This window comes from Serinus canaria, chromosome 2 (assembly GCF_022539315.1).
Source record: "Serinus canaria isolate serCan28SL12 chromosome 2, serCan2020, whole genome shotgun sequence".
NCBI lineage: Eukaryota > Metazoa > Chordata > Aves > Passeriformes > Fringillidae > Serinus > Serinus canaria.
Genome location: NC_066315.1, coordinates 99,885,801 through 99,904,028, shown reverse-complemented (window position 1 = coordinate 99,904,028; position 18,228 = coordinate 99,885,801). Strand labels below are relative to the sequence as shown.

The window sequence follows — 18,228 nt, the reverse complement described above, 5'->3', positions numbered from 1 at the left end:
AATACAAGGTCATAGTAGTTCATATCACAGGAGTTCGCATGCAAGAACATTTCCCCTTATTTTCTTTATTTGAGCTAATATTTTCATTCTTCAATTTAGGGTATCACACTCCGGTTTAGAAGGGAGATTATGCAGTCTTTAAAACTTTAACATTTAAACTCCTTGGGTCTTACTTCTTCCTCACATATAGTGAGTTTTCTTTTTCCAGCCTCTTTCCCAGGTGGTGCTTTAGTCTTTGTCTCTGTGTTTAATAGCATTGCCCTGATTCAAAACTGAAGAACACAATCCTGTCTAAAATTTGGGGCATACCCAGATGATATTTGATTCCTACTTCATCCTTACTGCAAGCCATGCTTTTAATTATTTTATATTCATATAGATAAACACATTTTTATTCCTTGTTTCAGTTTCTTTGGAGGAGTTTAACTCAGCTTGACTTCTGGCAAATTCTATTTCATCTGACCACTTCTGACCTCTAAGATCATTCCCCTTTTACTCATTCCTTTCAAACTCTGTTTATTCTTAATGTTGTTTGTGGGGGTTGTTAGTCAGCAAGTTAGGTCTGGACTTCACCTCTAAAAGCCACCCATGCTTGAGATGGGAGTTCTAGAAAGATAGTTGCATTTTTTACTAGAAGATATCACCACATCCAGATGCTTGAACTCTTCAGTCACTATCTAGTTGCCCTGAACTTATGTTGCACTTCAGGTTAAGAAAACCTTAAAGATTATTTTCTGTTAACTTTGGATCATAAGAATAGTAATGACTAACTCTCTCTGACGTCTGTAGTTCCTCTAAACCCAATTTTAAAATAACATTGACTCTTCACAAGTCAGTAATTGTTAAAGTTTCATGCCCTAGGGAAATATTTGGCTGTATGGTTATTAGGATCATTCATCCTCTAATTTATAGTAGACCATAATAATTGCATGTTGATTTTCTCCTTCAGTATTATCTGAATCTGGCCAAGATCTTATCAACCTCCTACCTTCTTCCTGAAATGTAATTTTGACTTTTAAATTACTCTAGTGTAGAAGCAGATTCAAAAATACCCCTGCAATTTCTCTCCTATCTACTTGCTCATTGACAGAGCTAAAAAGCTACAGCACTGTAAACATTTTTGATTCCCTTTAAACTCTGTATCACACAGCTTTTGACAGAGCTCAATCAAGAGGTCTCAGAATTGTCACAAGGAAACTTTGCTGCCTCAAGGGCTGGTCCATTCCCACTGCAGGGAAAACAGGGCAGGAGAAGGTTCCTGACTTGGATGGATGGTCATGATTCCTGCTGCGTGTAAGGCACATAAAATTACCAAATTATGCCAATGAACCCAAAAGATGAATAAAAGAGGCTCATTGAAACAAAAAAATAGAAGTGTAACACTTCTCCAATCATTTACATACAAAGTGCACTAAAAAGAACAAAGACAATTTAAGGCAGAGAAATTCATGCTTCAGGACAATGAAGAGAGAACAAATTCTTGAAGTTTGGCTGTCCTGGCACACCCAGCACCTTTCCATCAAAATCTGTGGCCTGTTTAATCAGAATGAGGATTACAGGACTACATGATGGACATTTAATCCCATTATACATTCTAAGGTGCTGCTATTTTTATACAATTTTGTAAAACATATTTTCATAAGTTCATTGTTTAACTCAATTTTAAAACATGACAAAATGTCATTATGAGTTTAAAATCCTTTCACAGCCACAGTAAGCCTACATCAGATCCCTAATTTGAGAATGTGAGGACATTCAGGAAAGTGCTTTTGTCAGTGATCAACTTCACAGCTGGGTTCTAAACAACATTTTCTGTGCTTGTCTCATTCAAACTCAGGGCAGAAATTTCTACTTACAGTAACTTTAGGGGCATTAAACAGGAGGACTGCTAGCTCACAGCAAATTCCCCTAATCTACCATGCTCTTTCTTGATTACATTCCCATTTCTTCACTCTTTCACCTTCCAAATACAACAATAATAAGTTTTATTTTGCACATCCTTCCTGGAAAGGAAGAAATTTGACTAATTCACAATTATTTTAAAAAAGAAGAACAGAAAGGACAGCTAGAAAAGTCACCTTCAGAAGCTCTATAAAGTAAATGTGATAATGTTAGGTGTTGCATGTAGCTTAATGAATCAGGGGGAAAAAAGCAAGAACATTTTCAAACTTATTGCCAAGAACAAAATTTCCTTATTTTCACCTCTAAATTACTTCTCTATGTTTTAGTAAATTGATAAATTAAATTTATTACATAAAGACATTTATTTATGTAAAAAATTGGAATTTACCTATACTTTGGGGTAAAAAGGAAGCTTGGTTTGGATCTTGTTCTTTAATCACAGCTAGAGTTAAATTAAACAATGTTAATTAAACTGTGGCATGTTTACTCTGAAGCTGACTATCACCAGGGCAGGGAATAGCTTTGGGATCAACTTGAAACATTAAAATAACTAAATATCAACTGAAATTGACTTTTTTCATTCCCTAAAACAAATGCTATTTAATGCATCAGCAGAAATATGACTTTAAAATAAATAAAATAATACAAAATCTAATGCAGCTATTAAAGTGCTCATTTCTACAGTGAAAACAGTTTGTGACAGTGTCAGCTTTCCTAAACTAGCTTTTTCTTTCGGATAATTTAGGACTTCCATCTCTACCCAAAAAACCCCACACCAGTCTAATTCCTAACACCCTATTTCAAAAACCCCTGAAGAATTTTTGCCCTTTTTACCAAGACTCATTTCCCTTCTCTACGTTTTAATCTTTCTAAAGACTCATGTCATCAATAATCACACAAAAGAAAGTCTGAGTCAAATAGTTAATTGCAAGTTAAAAATTTTTCTAGTTATTTTCTCCTCCTGACTTCTGTATTCTTGCCCCAACTCTGATGGTTCTGCTTTGCTTGAAAGTCTTCAGTCAACATGCTGCTGAGTTTCTGCCATACCTGGATCCAAAAACATTGCCAGCCCTCACATAAAACATGACAATGAAAATGGGTGACACATTGTCTAATCATCCACTTACTGGAAATCATCCTTGCTTACAGTCTAGTCTGTAAAAGCCAAAAAGTGAAACAGCCCAGGCACTGGAGTGTCCATTCGTAGAATGGTGCTCCCATTTGGGAACAGCATTGCGAGGCAGTGAGAAAGTCATGGATATTTGCTGTCACACACAACTTATTTAAGAAAAATACAAGATTCTTGTACCCAACACTGTCAGTCCAATGCTTCTTGTGAGTTCACTCTCACCCAGTTGAAGGGGGTTCTAATTCATCTCTTAAGAAAATGTTTTTGTCCTAAATAGTGGGAAAGCACACAGTACCAATAACAGAAATGTTCACAGGCTCTTAAGATGAAAGAACATTTGTGAAAGTGGTTAATGTAAAGGTATGGCTGCATGTTCACTCTCACATTGCTAAAATTTCCAAGAACAGGTATTTCTTATTGGATTTGGCCCACTGATTATAAATAACACACTGTTCACTCCCAAGAGAATACCTTATAATGTCAGGAGTGGAGAAACCTAGCTGAGATGCAGTGTTTTAAGTCAAAGGATGTTTATGTAGCAGCCTGGCATGTCTCCATAAGAAAATATGTACCCAATCCAGTAGAAATCCCACTTGTTATTGCTCAACAGCATTTTCTAACTTATAAAAATGTCTTCATGCTGATGCTTTGGGCTAGTACAAAGAAACTCAGTGGTTTCAAAGACATTCCAAAGAGTTCTCCCACCCCATTTAATCAGCGTTTCTGTTACTGCCCAAAGTACTTTCTATTGATCACCTAAGGATAACAGGTAATAAATAATTTTCCAGGAAAGGAACAAATCATCTTTGTGGTTATACAGGTAAAATGTGGGTGAAACTCTTCTCAAAATCACATAAACCTAAATCTAAATTGACCAAAGAGTATTGTAAATCTACCAAAGAATAAGTCAAAACTCAAGTTCTGCTCCCCAAAACCATGAAGACTTTTTATTGAAATACATGTTTTAAACATGGTTTAAAACATGTCCCTTCTCTTTGCAACCAATTAATACATTTTCATTTATAATGAGATCAGCATATTTCTGGGTCTATGGTCTGTCAATGTCCAGTGTCCATTCTGGCAGACATGACTGAAAACTCTTTTGAAGAACAAAAATGCAGTGTACAGCTCACAAACACTATCAGAAATAAGTGAACAGGTACAGGTTCTGCTACCTGCAGGGGTGGATAGGGTTTCAATCACACACCTCAGATGCACAAAATGCATCTCTGTTTTTGATGTGCTTTCAGATGGTGCAGCCAGGTGGCCATTTACCGTCTATCTGAAGTGGTCTTAACTATGATGCCCAAACAATAATATAATAATAGTGGGTGATATAAGTATTATAAGAAAAGAACTAATGAACTCCAACTGCTTGAGCTAAAAACATCTCCTTGGACAGATGCAGCAATAGATTTGTAAGCTTAAGATACACATTCAATTGAATTTCTGTTCAAAGCAAGCAACAAAAACCATGCAAACAAGCCTTCCCAAAATCAAAATCTGTATTTCCAACCTAGCATCTCATTCTGTATGCAGATAATTTAAGAAAAACAGAATGTTTAAAAGCCCCAAATTAGCTACATTATTTGTGTTTTTCATCATATTCTGTTAATAACATTGTTGTTATGAAAACTATTAGAGCTGACAAATAGAAAAGATCAAGAAGTTTAAGAATCTTTTCCACAGCTTTGAGACAGAAAAAGACACGTAAGATTGCAAACATCAATAGTTCATTATAGCAGACATGACAGACTACTCCAATGTATGTGTTAGTATATAGATTAGGATGTTATGTTTTTCAAATGTTTCATTCTTTGTTCATAGAGCTTTAAGTATAATATTTGCCACCAACAGGACATGGTTTTAACAGGAATTCTGTTAAACTCTCAAAACTTGTGATTTGTTTTCTTCGGTTTGAGTTTTTCAAGTTGTTTTTAGGTGCTTTCTGCATGCACACCTTGGGCAGCAGTTCATTCTGTAGCAACGCTTCGGAAATTCTGAGCTAAAGCTGAAGCTCTGTCAGAGCAGGTGATTTAATAATATAGAAAGTACTCTCTTCTAATCGACTAAAACCCATTCAACTGTGATTCTTTCAGAGCAAGAGTTTACAATCAAGGGGTTAACCACCTTTTTTCCTCTTTCGTGAGTATCACATAAAAATTTTCACTTAAGCTCCTTATTTTGTCCAAAAGTCTTGATATCTTGGAGCATAGATGAGGTCTAAAATTATGCTTCTAATTTAAGATATTAGGACTCACTGGAGGCTTAAATGGCAAATTCTGAGGACTACCATTAGGACCCATCTTCTGTTCAGTAAATATATAGGTTTAGCCAATTCCTGCCTTGAACATCTAAATCAGATGTCTCAAGTCAGACGCTTAAAGTTAGTGTGAAACTCAAAAAACTGAGTGCAGCTGAGTGTAGAAAGACTGCTAGTAAAACAGATGCATTGTAGAATTGATGAGTGCACACAGGGGCATTGTTTTCACACAAAACTCAAAAGAATGTTTGCATAAAGTTTTTTCCCATATTCACTTAGATCAATTCTCTCCTGAAAACCCTTTAGCTATATTTGGTGATCCAAATTTGTTACTGTAAGTCTTCTGTATCTTACAATTCTGTGCAGATTATTGCAAATCACAAACCCTTTAATATCTGCAAAACAAATTCCATTCCTCCATTTCTTTACCATTGTTTCAGCCACGCTCAGAATAATGCTAAATTAACAATTTTTTTTATGATAATTCATCATTTTATCAATCTAAATATTTTAAAACATCCTTTTTACTGATCTGAGTGCTGTGACAAGTTCATTTTTCCAACAGAGATATGTTTTGTCATCCTGAGCAGTGAAATAATTCAAAAGCAAACCCATTCTTTTTGACATTAACATCAGCAGAATGAGCAAAACCTCGTCCATGTGTGAAATTAACTGATTTCCCTCCCTTATTTTTTTTTTATTTACATCATGACTGGCTACAGAGTCTATTAATCAAAAAATATTAAAATAAATAAAGTAAAATAAAACCTATCTAAATGTAAGCTCACATCTCTTACTGGAAAAAAGAAGTCACATAAAACAGGTATTTAGTACAGCTAAATGGGCCATTTGCCCAAGACTGGATCAATATATGTTGTCGTGTTTTATTATTTCTATGAAAACATCATGTACAAGCCTTTATTAAGGATGAAGACATAACTGCAGTAGCCATTACACACAAAGGAAAAAAAATACCACTAATATAAACAATCTCACAATCAAAGTTAGAAACTAGACTGTTGCACAATTTACTGTGTATTTGTCAGCTCCAGAGAAATAGGTAACAAATCAGTTACAGATTTTAGAGTTAATTCATATAAAGAATTACTGCTGAAATCACAGCAGACAAGGTGGTAAATGCCTCTAAAACTGTTCCCATCAGCAACCCTTGAAAAACTGGTCAGGCTTTAAGTTACTCCTGCAGACAAGAAGATGTTATTTGCAATGAATGTTTCTTACACAGTTTTCTCAGCCTATGTTCCATAGGTTAGTTTTAAGGTGCTGATATGTGAAATACCAACCTCTTTTGAAGTACAGGAGACAAATCCTTCAGTTAGAATTGAAACTAATACATGGAACATAGGCAGAGACATAGACAGTGAATTATATCTTCATGTTTAAGGAGTAATATTATTTTATCTTAGTAATTAACCTTTTTAGGAAGATTAAATATTTATGGGGGCAAGGAGGAAAAAAAATTACTCATTAATCTTTAAACACCATCTGAACTATTTGAGTGAGTATAATAGCTTTTCTCCAGTGTTTCTAAACTTTTAAGTTTCTGTCAAAATTTAAATTAACCTAGACTGATATCATCCATTTCAGAATAATTTCTAATCCCATATCCTGCAAAACCCTTAGGCTTCATGGAGAGAAGCTCCATAAGTTTAGGAACTGTAAAGTGAAAGGTGACAAACTGGGAAAACAGATGAAAGTGCAGGAGATAGGTCACAGAAAGTTGGTCAGAGATTTTGACTGAAGAGCTGAGGGTATCATGAGATGATGAGGAAAGAAAAAAATAGAGGAAAGCTAGAGAGTTTAAAAGAATTTAAAAAACTTAATCAAAACAAACAAAATTTCAATAAAAATATTATCTAAATGACAAAAGTATTGGGGAAAATACAAGTAAAGTACATAAACATAGATTTGGTTTGGTTTTGGGTTGTTTTTTTGTGAAGTTTAATTTATTTCTTTTTGACTCTTATTTACTGGTGGTTTGGCTGGTTTTAGCTAAAATATTTAAATATTTCCTCTTTCTTTTCCATTTTCTGGACACAAAAAAGCCCCCCACAACACCTCTCAACAGTTTCTAGAAAGATACACCCACACATCCACACGCAATTTAACAGGGAAATTAACAAGAAATGTGACAGGGACAGTGGGCAGAGTAGGTATACACTTAGAAATACTAAATTTATATATGAAATTAATTCAGACAAACACATCATACATAACATGACATTCAGGTGAAATGCAATGCAGTGTGATACACAACACAGGGAGACTATCCAAAGTCCTAAGAAAGCATGGATCTGAGGAGAGATTGCTACCATTGGTGATGCAAACTAGATTATTCTATTAAGTCACACTGGAATTGGTCCTAATCAAATAGACCTATAAAGAACCCCTTCCTCCTCACTACAGGGGAATGTAAATACCCCTTTCAGAAGTATTCCATTCTTGCTGTAGACACACCTCTGTATGTGATACACAAATACTTGAATGCAGTCGATTGTCATCTCTAACAGCAAGCCCTTCGAGTTATTTTTGCTAAGGCAGTAGTATAATGCCAGGGTGACAGTTGGTTAAGTACCTAAAATACAATTGAATGAAAAATCTGGTACCAAATTTAATTCTCATAATTAACTACCAATTCAGACCTAGAGCAAATCTATGACAGGATGACTTTGGGAGGGTTCTGAAAATTCATTTTTTACCCAAACCACATCAGTCTTCCAGAGGAAGTAATGCCATAAAAAGGAATGCCCAGTAGTGCTATCAGACAGCCCTGATACAATGTGGGGCAAGCATGGTTGGAAGTCCTTGGGCACCAAGATGAGCATATTGTGAAACTACAACGTCAAGGAACTTAAAGTATGTATTACAAGTCAGATCACTTAATGAGGGAGAAACACTCAGGACTTCACCTTCTACTACCCCAAAGCTTTTGCATGTACTCTGTGCATCACAGACTCTGAAGAATGAAGCAATGAACTTCTTACCTTGCATGGTTTCTTTTGTGGGTTCTGAAAACAGAGGAATGAGCAGGAGGTAGATGAGGTAGACAAAGGAGAGCCCATTGTAACGGAAAGCACAGGCTGCAATGAGACAAAAGAAAAACAACATATTGTTTAAATGGCCTGATAAAATCAAATTCAATGACACAAAGTATTTCCCACTTGAGTTTACAATTGACCTTGTCAACTTTTGACCACTTATTTAAACAATTTTTTCATAGGTATTTAAGTTTATGGTTAAAATAAATCTTAGAATCAAAGATTAGGTCAGGTTGGAAGGAACCAAAGTGGGTCATCTGGCCCGACCTCCCTGCTCAAGCAGGGTCATCCCTGATTGCACCAAGAGGGTTCTTGAGTATACCCAGTGATGGAGACTTGTATCAATGAAGTCTTCTCAGCTATATCAAAAACAACTTGGTTTTGGAATACATATACATCTTTAGCCCTGCCAGAAACATGTATTCCAAAAGAAAGCAATTTTTGCCAGACACAACTTCCTGAAAACAATAGTGTATTGTGGAATATCATGGAATAGTATCATGGAAACAAAAGTAGGAATGAGTTAACAAGTTATGCATTAATTGATCCTCATCCTCATCACATCTGTCCACTTTAATCATAAAAAAAACCTGCTAAGGCTCTCTGTTAGCAAATCCATACAATAGCTACAACTTTTGTTTCCTGAACCATCAAATGTTTTGAACTGATTTGATTTCCTTAATAGCCTTGATAGAAAACTCTGGGTATACACTCCACATCAGCAGGTTGGCCAAGAAGTACATGAAATGCGTGAGTGCCTAGGAGCAGGAAGAATAAGAAGCACCTATTTTCTATTTTTGAACTGATATGATTCCACAATCAGCCTTAAAAAAAAAAATCTGTCAAGGACTACAAAAGCCACCAAAGCTTAATAGAGAGTTTTTCTGAGTGAAATCCAGAATCCTTAAGGGTAGCTTCTCATTTTCCTGTAAGAATTGCTCTTGTCACTTACTAACCTTTCCTTATAGCCACAACCTTTAAAGGCCAACTGAAGACCTACACCTACATTTGTATCTATAAAAAGCCTGCAAGATAGAGTAAATAGGACCTATCCCATAGGGAATTCTGCAAGCAATTATCAGAGCTCTAAAGTCAATGTACTTGAGAAGAGGGAGGCAGCTCTGCTATTATGCACCTACTCTCAGGGTCCTCTACAGAGGAGCACAGGATGTACAATGGCTATTAGTGGCCTTCTTGGAAAGAATGGCAAAGACACTCCTGATATCAGGACAAATCCATAAATCAACTTTTGGGGTTTTTTGGTTTTTTTTTCAAGTTTAATTTCAGGGTGGAAACAAGTTCTGTGGCATTCATAGGAAGAGGTACGATAGTGGTTTAAGGCTTTCTATGGCCTGAAGGCTTTTCCATTTCAATGGGAAGGACCAATGTGCTCAGTCATTCTGGTAGCAGAATAACAACATTAGCAGGTAATACTATTATCCAGTTATTTTTGGGATTGTGTCAACCAGATTTTAATCACGTTAAACAGCCTACTTATTTTCAGTGCAATATTATTTTCTTCTTTCTTGAGGACTGAGCTTGCTGCACTTCTTGTAGAGCACCTAGCAGTCAGTTTCCCAGTACAAGGACAGAAAACAGCAACTGTGTGCTTTAAATGTCTTCCTTCATTAGGTGGAAGTCACTGAATGTCTTGCTAACAAGTCTGTGTCAAATATTTAGAACCTCTATTTATATCAAAGCCTCCTCCAGCAAACTTGGCTAGACGCTGCCTGGAAAACTTGTATTTATTTAAGCAGTTGCATGAGCTATAGCATTATTTTTCCCAGAATTATGAATTAAACTCCCCAAAACCTAGCTGCAACCTTTTTACTATTCCCTACTGCAACTATTCCAATATTTTTATTTTGTGATTAGCATTACTTATCTAGTGTGTGTCTTGAGAGATGCGTGCCTTACCAAGCTAAGGTGCAAAAATAAAAGACTGGATATAATTTTATCAAGATAAAAGATTAGGAAAAAGCAGCTGCACTGCTTTTACATATTGGCACTGCACTACATTATTATTTTGTCAAACATACATATTCCTCAGTTCTGACACTCAAAATTATCTAGAAAAAGTTTCAGAGCATAAAATCAGCTTCAGTTTGTCACTGATGCAACACCAAAGGACCCAAAAAAAGCAAATGAACCCATCCTCTACACTCCCTCTGGTATTCACAGAGGTCTCCTTCTGCAAAAGGAGCTGTACACAGATGTCCCAAACAATGGAAAGTCCCATTTAAGATCAATGGAATTCCATCAACAGAAAAAGCACCTTTAGAGATGAGTTTCTTGGCAAACCAGATGGGATAGAAATTTCTGGGTATTTTGGAGACATTGGTCAGTTTGCAGTATCAAAATTAATGTAATTTTAGCATTTAAGGCTTGTTACTGCTTCTCAAAATTGTCTAATCGATTTGCAAAATTAATTTCCAATGACTTCTTCAACTATATTTACCACAAAGTTTACTGCTTTCTATTCCTAGAGCTGTGCACTCAAAAGCTTTTGTTTCCCCTATTGCTACATAAACAGGACTGTTAACAGAGGTTACATTTCCATTCAAACCTTCCCTTATTTTTTCATATAAGGCATCCAGAAAACCCTTTCATTTCTTAGCATTCAAAGGATGGGTTTGTCTACAGCAAACACTGAACAAAAAGGCTTAAACTGGAAATTGCACCGTATGTGCAAAGTCCATGCACACTTCCTGCTCTTCAGGCTTCTTTTTAAACCATGTCTCACCATGTTTTCTAACGTCTCTACTGACAAAATTTCAGAAATGTGATTTTTCACCTGTGAAGTTCTGCTGTTGTTCACAGCCCAATAATAGCTGTATTATTATACACAATTGGGAAAAGACACAAAAAGCAGAGCTATTAATACACAGAATTAGAAGCAAATGATCTTTTATTTTGCATCACCTGAAGCACTTTAACGCACCTTCCCTTAGACAGGTAGAGAAGAGCACTTGATAAAATGTAAGACTGACTTCTCCATTCATAAGTGGCTATTTAAAATATTTCAGTTTTAATGTATAGAAAATAAAAGGTGTTGTACAAACCTTTAAAGATTTTTATAATCTTTCACAGCAGTGGACAGATTGATTTACAGCTAAAAAATTCAATTCATTTTTAAGACAGGTATGAACAGTGTGTGCCATACAAAATCAAAAAGGAATCTCAAAAAAAAAAAAAAAGCCCACCAGAAAATCGTATATCACATGAGAACTCTGCCCTTCTAGAATTTATTTTTCAGTGTTTTATGCTAGCCAGAGTAGGCCTTTGAAGAAATTTAATATGGCTTCTTAGACACATCAGCTTTCTACATGTAGAATTCTAACAGCTGTTATATATTATTATTTCTTATTTATACCAACAGTTTTCTTTCCTCCATTTAAAGAGAATAATTTGTATAGAATTGGTGTTTTACCTGTTATATAAAAAAATACTGGAGAGCAAAGTGAAGGGCAATAAAGAAATTCACAATAAACTTGAACTTGGAAAGAAGAGGAAAAAACCAACCTCATAAATGATGTGTTTAGTTTTATTCCACAAAAATTTTAAGAGTTCTTAATTCAGAAGTGGAAACCACGTGTTCAGAAAAACCAGCCTTCAAGAGTACAGGCATAGTACCAAACAACTACTAACTCCTCATTTGTAAACTAGAATTCTGTCAAAAGCCACAACAACAGAAAACAAGAAGGAAGGTGAAGACAGTATTAGCCATCCACTCAATATTCCTGAATTTACTTTAGTAAAAAAAAGCTCTGTCATTATTGTTAACAGAGTAATGTATTGCTCGTTAAACCCTTTTCTGTTCAAGAAATATGTAAAAATATCTCTTCCACATATTTCACATATTTCTACTGTAGGTTTGAGAATATTATGTATCCTTTTTAGTGTTATCCTATCCAGACTCTTGTGTGCTTAAGCATGAGAAGAAATTAATTCTGCCAACTACACTGAAGTAATGTGTCTTCTACCTTCAACAGGATATTGCATGGTGTTTGCATCCTGTTTTAACAACTTTACAGCTGCAAGATTATTAAGAAAGCTATGCAATGATATTCTTTAAAAATTGTACATTTAGACTAAAATTTGGCCTAACTTTCATGCTTATTTTTCCAGTAACACAAAAAAATATATATTCAGTGAAAATATTAATTGGAAAAAGTATTGCTGAAAAAATCTAACCCTGAGCAGGCAAGGGTTATTGGCTAAAAGACAGAGGCGATGCTGCTCACTCATTCTTATATCCAGCTGATCTGAAATAAGAGATCAAAACACAGAAGAGAAAAGGAAGCAGCAGCTGAATGACCTTCGAAACTTCTCAGTCTCCAGGAGGCCAAGTATCCAGCTCTCAAAGCTAGGACAACTCACCACCAGATTCCTGCCTGTAATGCTGTAATTTTTCTTAGTTATCTTATGGTTAATATCCATTATATCCTCATTATTCTGAAAAAATCCCCGACTACCACACAATTCAGATGACTAAAACAGGCTACAGATGACAGCCTTTGCTAGTAGGTATAACATGGGAATGAGACACCGGCACACAGCCCAGATGAAAAGCTTCTGGTGCAAAAGCTCAGCCTAAGTCAAAGCTGAAACAAATCTATCTATCTAAACAAATATTCTACATGACAGTCCATGAATGTGTGACATGAGTGGCCAGCTCTTCCAGGAGGAGATACAGTTAAGGTCCCTCTTACCAATAAGGCACTGTCCTAAGGTCAAGATTATTCTGGCCTTTCCACTTGTGCTGCTCTCCAGTAAGACATTTACCAGCTGATTCCCACATTCTCTGGAATATTCTAAATTGGTGGTGTTTGGGGGGCTTTTTTTTGGTTGGTTTAGGTTTTTTTACCCCTAATCACCTTACTAGACATCAGGAGCTAATCTACCAAGGCAAGTAGGTTCAGCACTAGGCCATATGGACTCAGCCTTCTGTCGAAGACTGAAGTGTTAAAATTTATGGCTACAACATCTTCTTTGCCTATTATAGCAAAACTGCACAAAAGCTGCAGGGAAAACCAACAAAAACCTGAATGGAGCCCTACACTGCTCCTTGATGGACTATATGAACTATACAACAGCTTGGTAAAGTAAGTAAATGTTAAAAGAGGCAAGGTGATTTAAATTTTATACAATAAGAACCACTGAAAATAAATTACTTTTTTCAAGGAAGAAAGAGTTTTAAAAAATTCAAAACAAACTAACAGCAACAAAAAACCCCACCTCCATTTGCCAGCCAGATAAGGACTTCCAGCAACGTGATACAAAGAGGAGAGGTCAAAACTGGTGAGCAAAGTCTGTTTTCCTTCCATTCTCCAAAAAGCCCTTATGTACAAGGCTCTTTAATTTCTGGTAACACTCCCTCTTGGTATCAACCAACATATGTGAGAAGAAATGGAACAAGAATTTTTTCTCCTTTTCCTAAAGAATCATGAATGCAGCATTCTTTAACCAAAACTCACCCACACGCATAGTAGCAATAGAGTAAAATAGCAGCAAACTGCCCTCCAGTATTCCCTTGCATTTCCTGATGTCTCTGCCCCCAGAGGCAGGAGCGTCCTTGAGAAGAACACCCACCTTATCTCACATTGAGACAAAGACCCAGAAGGCTGTGCACAGCTTGCTCTGTTGTCTATCAGCACTGCTTTCCAAACTAATGTAGTAAAAACTAAACTCATTCACTGTTGGCAGGACAAAATGACCCAGTATTAATCACCTACAGAGCTGAATCTCCCAGAAAGATGATCAACCAGTTGTTCTCATCTCCACTATAATTTTAATGAGCCAACAACTTCTAAGGTACAAAGTGGGAGGCAACCTCACATCCCCTTTTCGACTCAGTCACAAGTACAAATCTTGTTTGTGAGGATTTCTCACTTTTACATGACATAGCCATTACTAACCAAATGCAGTAGAAATAAAAAGACTTAGAAGACTAACAATTAAGTTCACTTGATCAGAAATATGCATTACCACTTCTGAAAAAGAAAATTGCACTTTTGAAAATTGCTATTTTTCATATCTTCTAACACTTCATATTTCAATTTTTTTCAGAAATACAAAATTTGTTTCAGAACTTTTTCCTCCGAGATTTTTACAATAACAATTAAAAAAACCCACCACACATTGCAAAATTAGTTTATGCTGTAAACAACCTATTTTAAAGAATAAAACTGATAGTGACCAAAAATATTCCTCTTCAAAAACAGTACCTTCTCATAATGACAAATATCTGACAGGCATAGTACCCAGGGAACTTTAGCTCACAGAACTTACCTTTTTTCTTTCTTTTTTTTTTTTTTTTAATTCAGAAGAGCGGATTAACTCCTGACATAGTTTTGGTCTCACTTCTGAGTAATTGCACTTAAAATAACACTTGTGACAGATGAGATTGGAATGACACATTGCTATGCATGTACTCTTACCATCCCTTCAGAGCAAAATAATGGTCATAGCCTCTGGTGTGCAGTGCAGAACTGTGTCTGCCCAGGACAAGTTCCCTCCTGCATCAGCCCATACTCCCTCCACATCCAACAGCTCTGCTGATAAGGCCGTGCTAACACACACCACTCCCCACCCTGCTCCTGAGCCAACACCTCAACACGGGCTCCTCTGTGTGCCACACCCAGAGAGAAGAGAGAGAACTTTTCTTCTTTGGGAAAAAAAAAAAAAAAAAAAAAAAACAAAAACACCAAAAAAACCACCAAAAGCTTGAAGACTTTGATGAACAGATGAATAGGATGCCTTTAGTTCATGTCAGCACTTCTACAATCACATTTTTTCACCTGTCAGCATTCATCAGGAGAGATAACTGCTGGACAGTGAACAGTTTTGCCATGGCTTTGGAATTTTTTTTCCTTTGCTCTTTCTTGCCTTTCCTCTATTTCTCCAAGCAGCAGTTTTAGTAAGCTCTCTCTCCATCAGAAACCATCTGGAACAGATTTTAACTTTGTGGCAAATATTCCATGGCAGTCAATCAGAAGGAGAAGAAGACAAAACACCTTGTTCACTGCTTTCTTTCAGCGCTTAGGAACAGGAGCTGTGTTTCCCAGCTGTATTTGACAGCAAGAAAAGGAACAAAGGATTTCAAGTATAACCATACCACAATCATAATCTTACTTAGAATACTGTATTTTAAAGCTGTATCCACTTACACAAGCAAATCCATGTCAATAAACTTTACTGCCATGACTAAGTATACAAATATTTCCAAATAAAAAAACATGATGGACACCATCATCAGTAACTTTTCCCATTCAAAGAATCAACTTCACATTGTAACTCATTTCCATTTCAGTGCCAACTGGAACTAAATTCATTTATTGGTCTGGGATGTGGAAAGAGATGTCTTCTTATTCCTCTGCTGAGGTGGCTGCCTGCAGAAGGGACGCTGTCTGCATTCTCACTCTTGCTTCAGCAACAGCTCTTCTATCTCCAGGCTCCTCTCTCTAGGAAAGTAACTGGGAGCTAAAGAAATAACTCTGCTCCTCACTCATTTTCATGGGATGAGAAAAGCATGTTCCTGTTTCCCCGGACATCTGGAGACAGTAGTCTGGTTCTGCTGTTACAGTTGCATAACTCTGTCAAGACTCAGACTAAAAATAACAGCAAACTCAGAACACAGATGACAATCAAATGTCACACACAGTGCTACTGCTAAACATAACATCAACCAGGGACAGATGTGGAGAGAGTTGGGCAACAGAGAAACCTCCATGAGCAGAAAGGAAGTGAGACCTTCATGTACAGCCACTAAGAAGCTACAGACACCCAGAACAACTACCCAGGCAGATGCTTCCAGCAACTGGAAGTGTGAATTTCAGCATATATTACCATTCCTCCTCCACCATTCACACTCATAGTCTTCTAAAACACATAAATCACCATAAGCCAATTGACTTAAGGTGCAGAAAGAACCAAGTAATTTTGTTCACCATCTGTTGCTTATGGACATCAGTCCTAAAAAACCCCGAGTCAGATGAAGAACGTGTTAAAAAACTAACCCAGATAAAACACTTCTGAGGAATATAAACATGATTAAACATCAGAGAGGTGTTAACACTGAAAAATATGAGTGTCATTAGTGAAGTTACAAATATGAATGCAGAGTTTGAAACTCTGCCATTATTTATTCCAGCAGAGGAAAGGATAGATAAACTTCCTTTCTTGGTCCATCACTGAATAAAAAGGACTCAGAGGATTGCAACTGCAAGCTATAAATCTGAATGATGAAGGAGCATTTCAGACAGTGCTACAAAGCCACAGTGTTTACCAAAGGAAACAGAATTTTAAAAAATAGGTAACTCCAGGATATCATCAAGTGCATAAAGGAGATACAAGTTCCCCACTCTTGCAATGTCCCTATTCCAAACCAATGTTGCTTGTAGAAAATAATAAATCCCTTTTTGTTTGAAGAACTGTGCTTTCCTCTCTCTCCTTACAAATACATGAGGTTACTTTCTCTCATTGCAAAGAAGTTTTGAGCTACTACAAGAATGTACTTAAGAATGCTATGAATTGTCTTGCAAACTAGTTCTCATAACTCAGAACCAGCAAAGGAACATGAAGAACTAAAAGAGTCACAGAACCCATGGACATATTAGGAGGCTGTTTGTAATCCAGATATGTAATCTGATCATTAAGATTGCCTTTTCTGCAGAAGCAGTACTTAAACCCATCTTACTCCCAATGAAATTTCACATGCACATGACCACAGTCTCTGCAAGAGAGTTCTACTGGGACAGATGCATTTTACTGTGGGTTTCAAGTGCAGCAATTATCATTCCTGCATGTGAGTTTCAAATGCAACACTTTCACTCAACACATTGAATGAAAAACATCATTCAGAAATCCTACTATTGGAACAGAACCACGGTCTTGTCCAGTTTTCACACAGCAAAGTAATAGTTATTATAATTACTCCATATAGAAATTTAAGGGAAAAAAAGTCTTAATTGTGGATTTATTTCAAGCAGTAACATTCCCCAGAAAGCGCAGAGCACTTCTACATCTGTTTCAGTGCCCGTCATTCAAGAAACTTTCCCTACACTCATGGAGTTGCAATCTGTGGCACTCCCTTCAGGTTGCCAAACCTCTTGTACTTATGGAAGGCCGCCTTCCATGTATCGATTTTCTTTTGTACAGCATCTGCAGCAATGTTTTCTTCCCCTGGAATATGTTTTGAAAAAACTCCCCCAGACTTTTGATAAGCTCTCAGCCAAAATTTAGGAACAAGACTGGAAATTCAAAATGATTTAATACCCCTTTCATGTTTATAAAACAAACCATTGTGTCCTTGTCCAAGAATATTTGAATGTGGGAAGTTAAGAAGAAGTTTAACTTGAAGAAAACTTCCCACGCAGTTAGTAATTCTAATGTGTTTATATCTAGGCTCAATATAAAGTCTGACTACGTATTTCTCTGGAGTCAAGCCACTGTCCTGAAGACACCAAATAGTATCATGCAACATCCCCCCAGAATAAAAAATAAAACTGTCATCCCAACAAGGAAATCAGGGTCCTGGGCTCACCACTACAGAACTCCTAGAGCTCTCAACTTAGCCAATTCCAAAGTAAAGGATTTTTTGTTGCAAGGGAAGACAGAACAAAACCTTGTCATTATTAGGCCGGTTCTGAATACAAGGAGATGAGTACAGTAAATTTAAGGGTCCCAAAATGAATCTTCATTCAAAAACACAATACTGTACTTACCTCATTTAAGAAAAAACAAAATAAAACCAAAAAAAAGCAAACCAAAAACACAGCATGTTTTTAATTGAGCAAGATCTCAAATTTGGAGAAATGAGTCCACTGAGAATCTCAGAAGATCTGTTCTTGACAAAGAGCCAAAGTATACATCCTGGA

At 36.4% G+C, this 18,228-nt stretch overlaps 1 protein-coding gene across 2 annotated transcripts in view; it reads right to left on the bottom strand.

Moving 5' to 3' along the window:
- The window catches only part of PIEZO2 (piezo type mechanosensitive ion channel component 2), a 288,278-nt gene that overhangs the window by 229,429 nt on the left and 40,621 nt on the right, over positions 1 to 18,228 (bottom strand). For both annotated transcript variants that reach the window (XM_018908712.3, XM_030232978.2), the window contains exon 2: positions 8,297 to 8,392. In XM_018908712.3, coding sequence (XP_018764257.1) covers positions 8,297 to 8,392 — 96 coding nt within the window. The remainder of the gene's footprint in view (positions 1 to 8,296; positions 8,393 to 18,228) is intronic.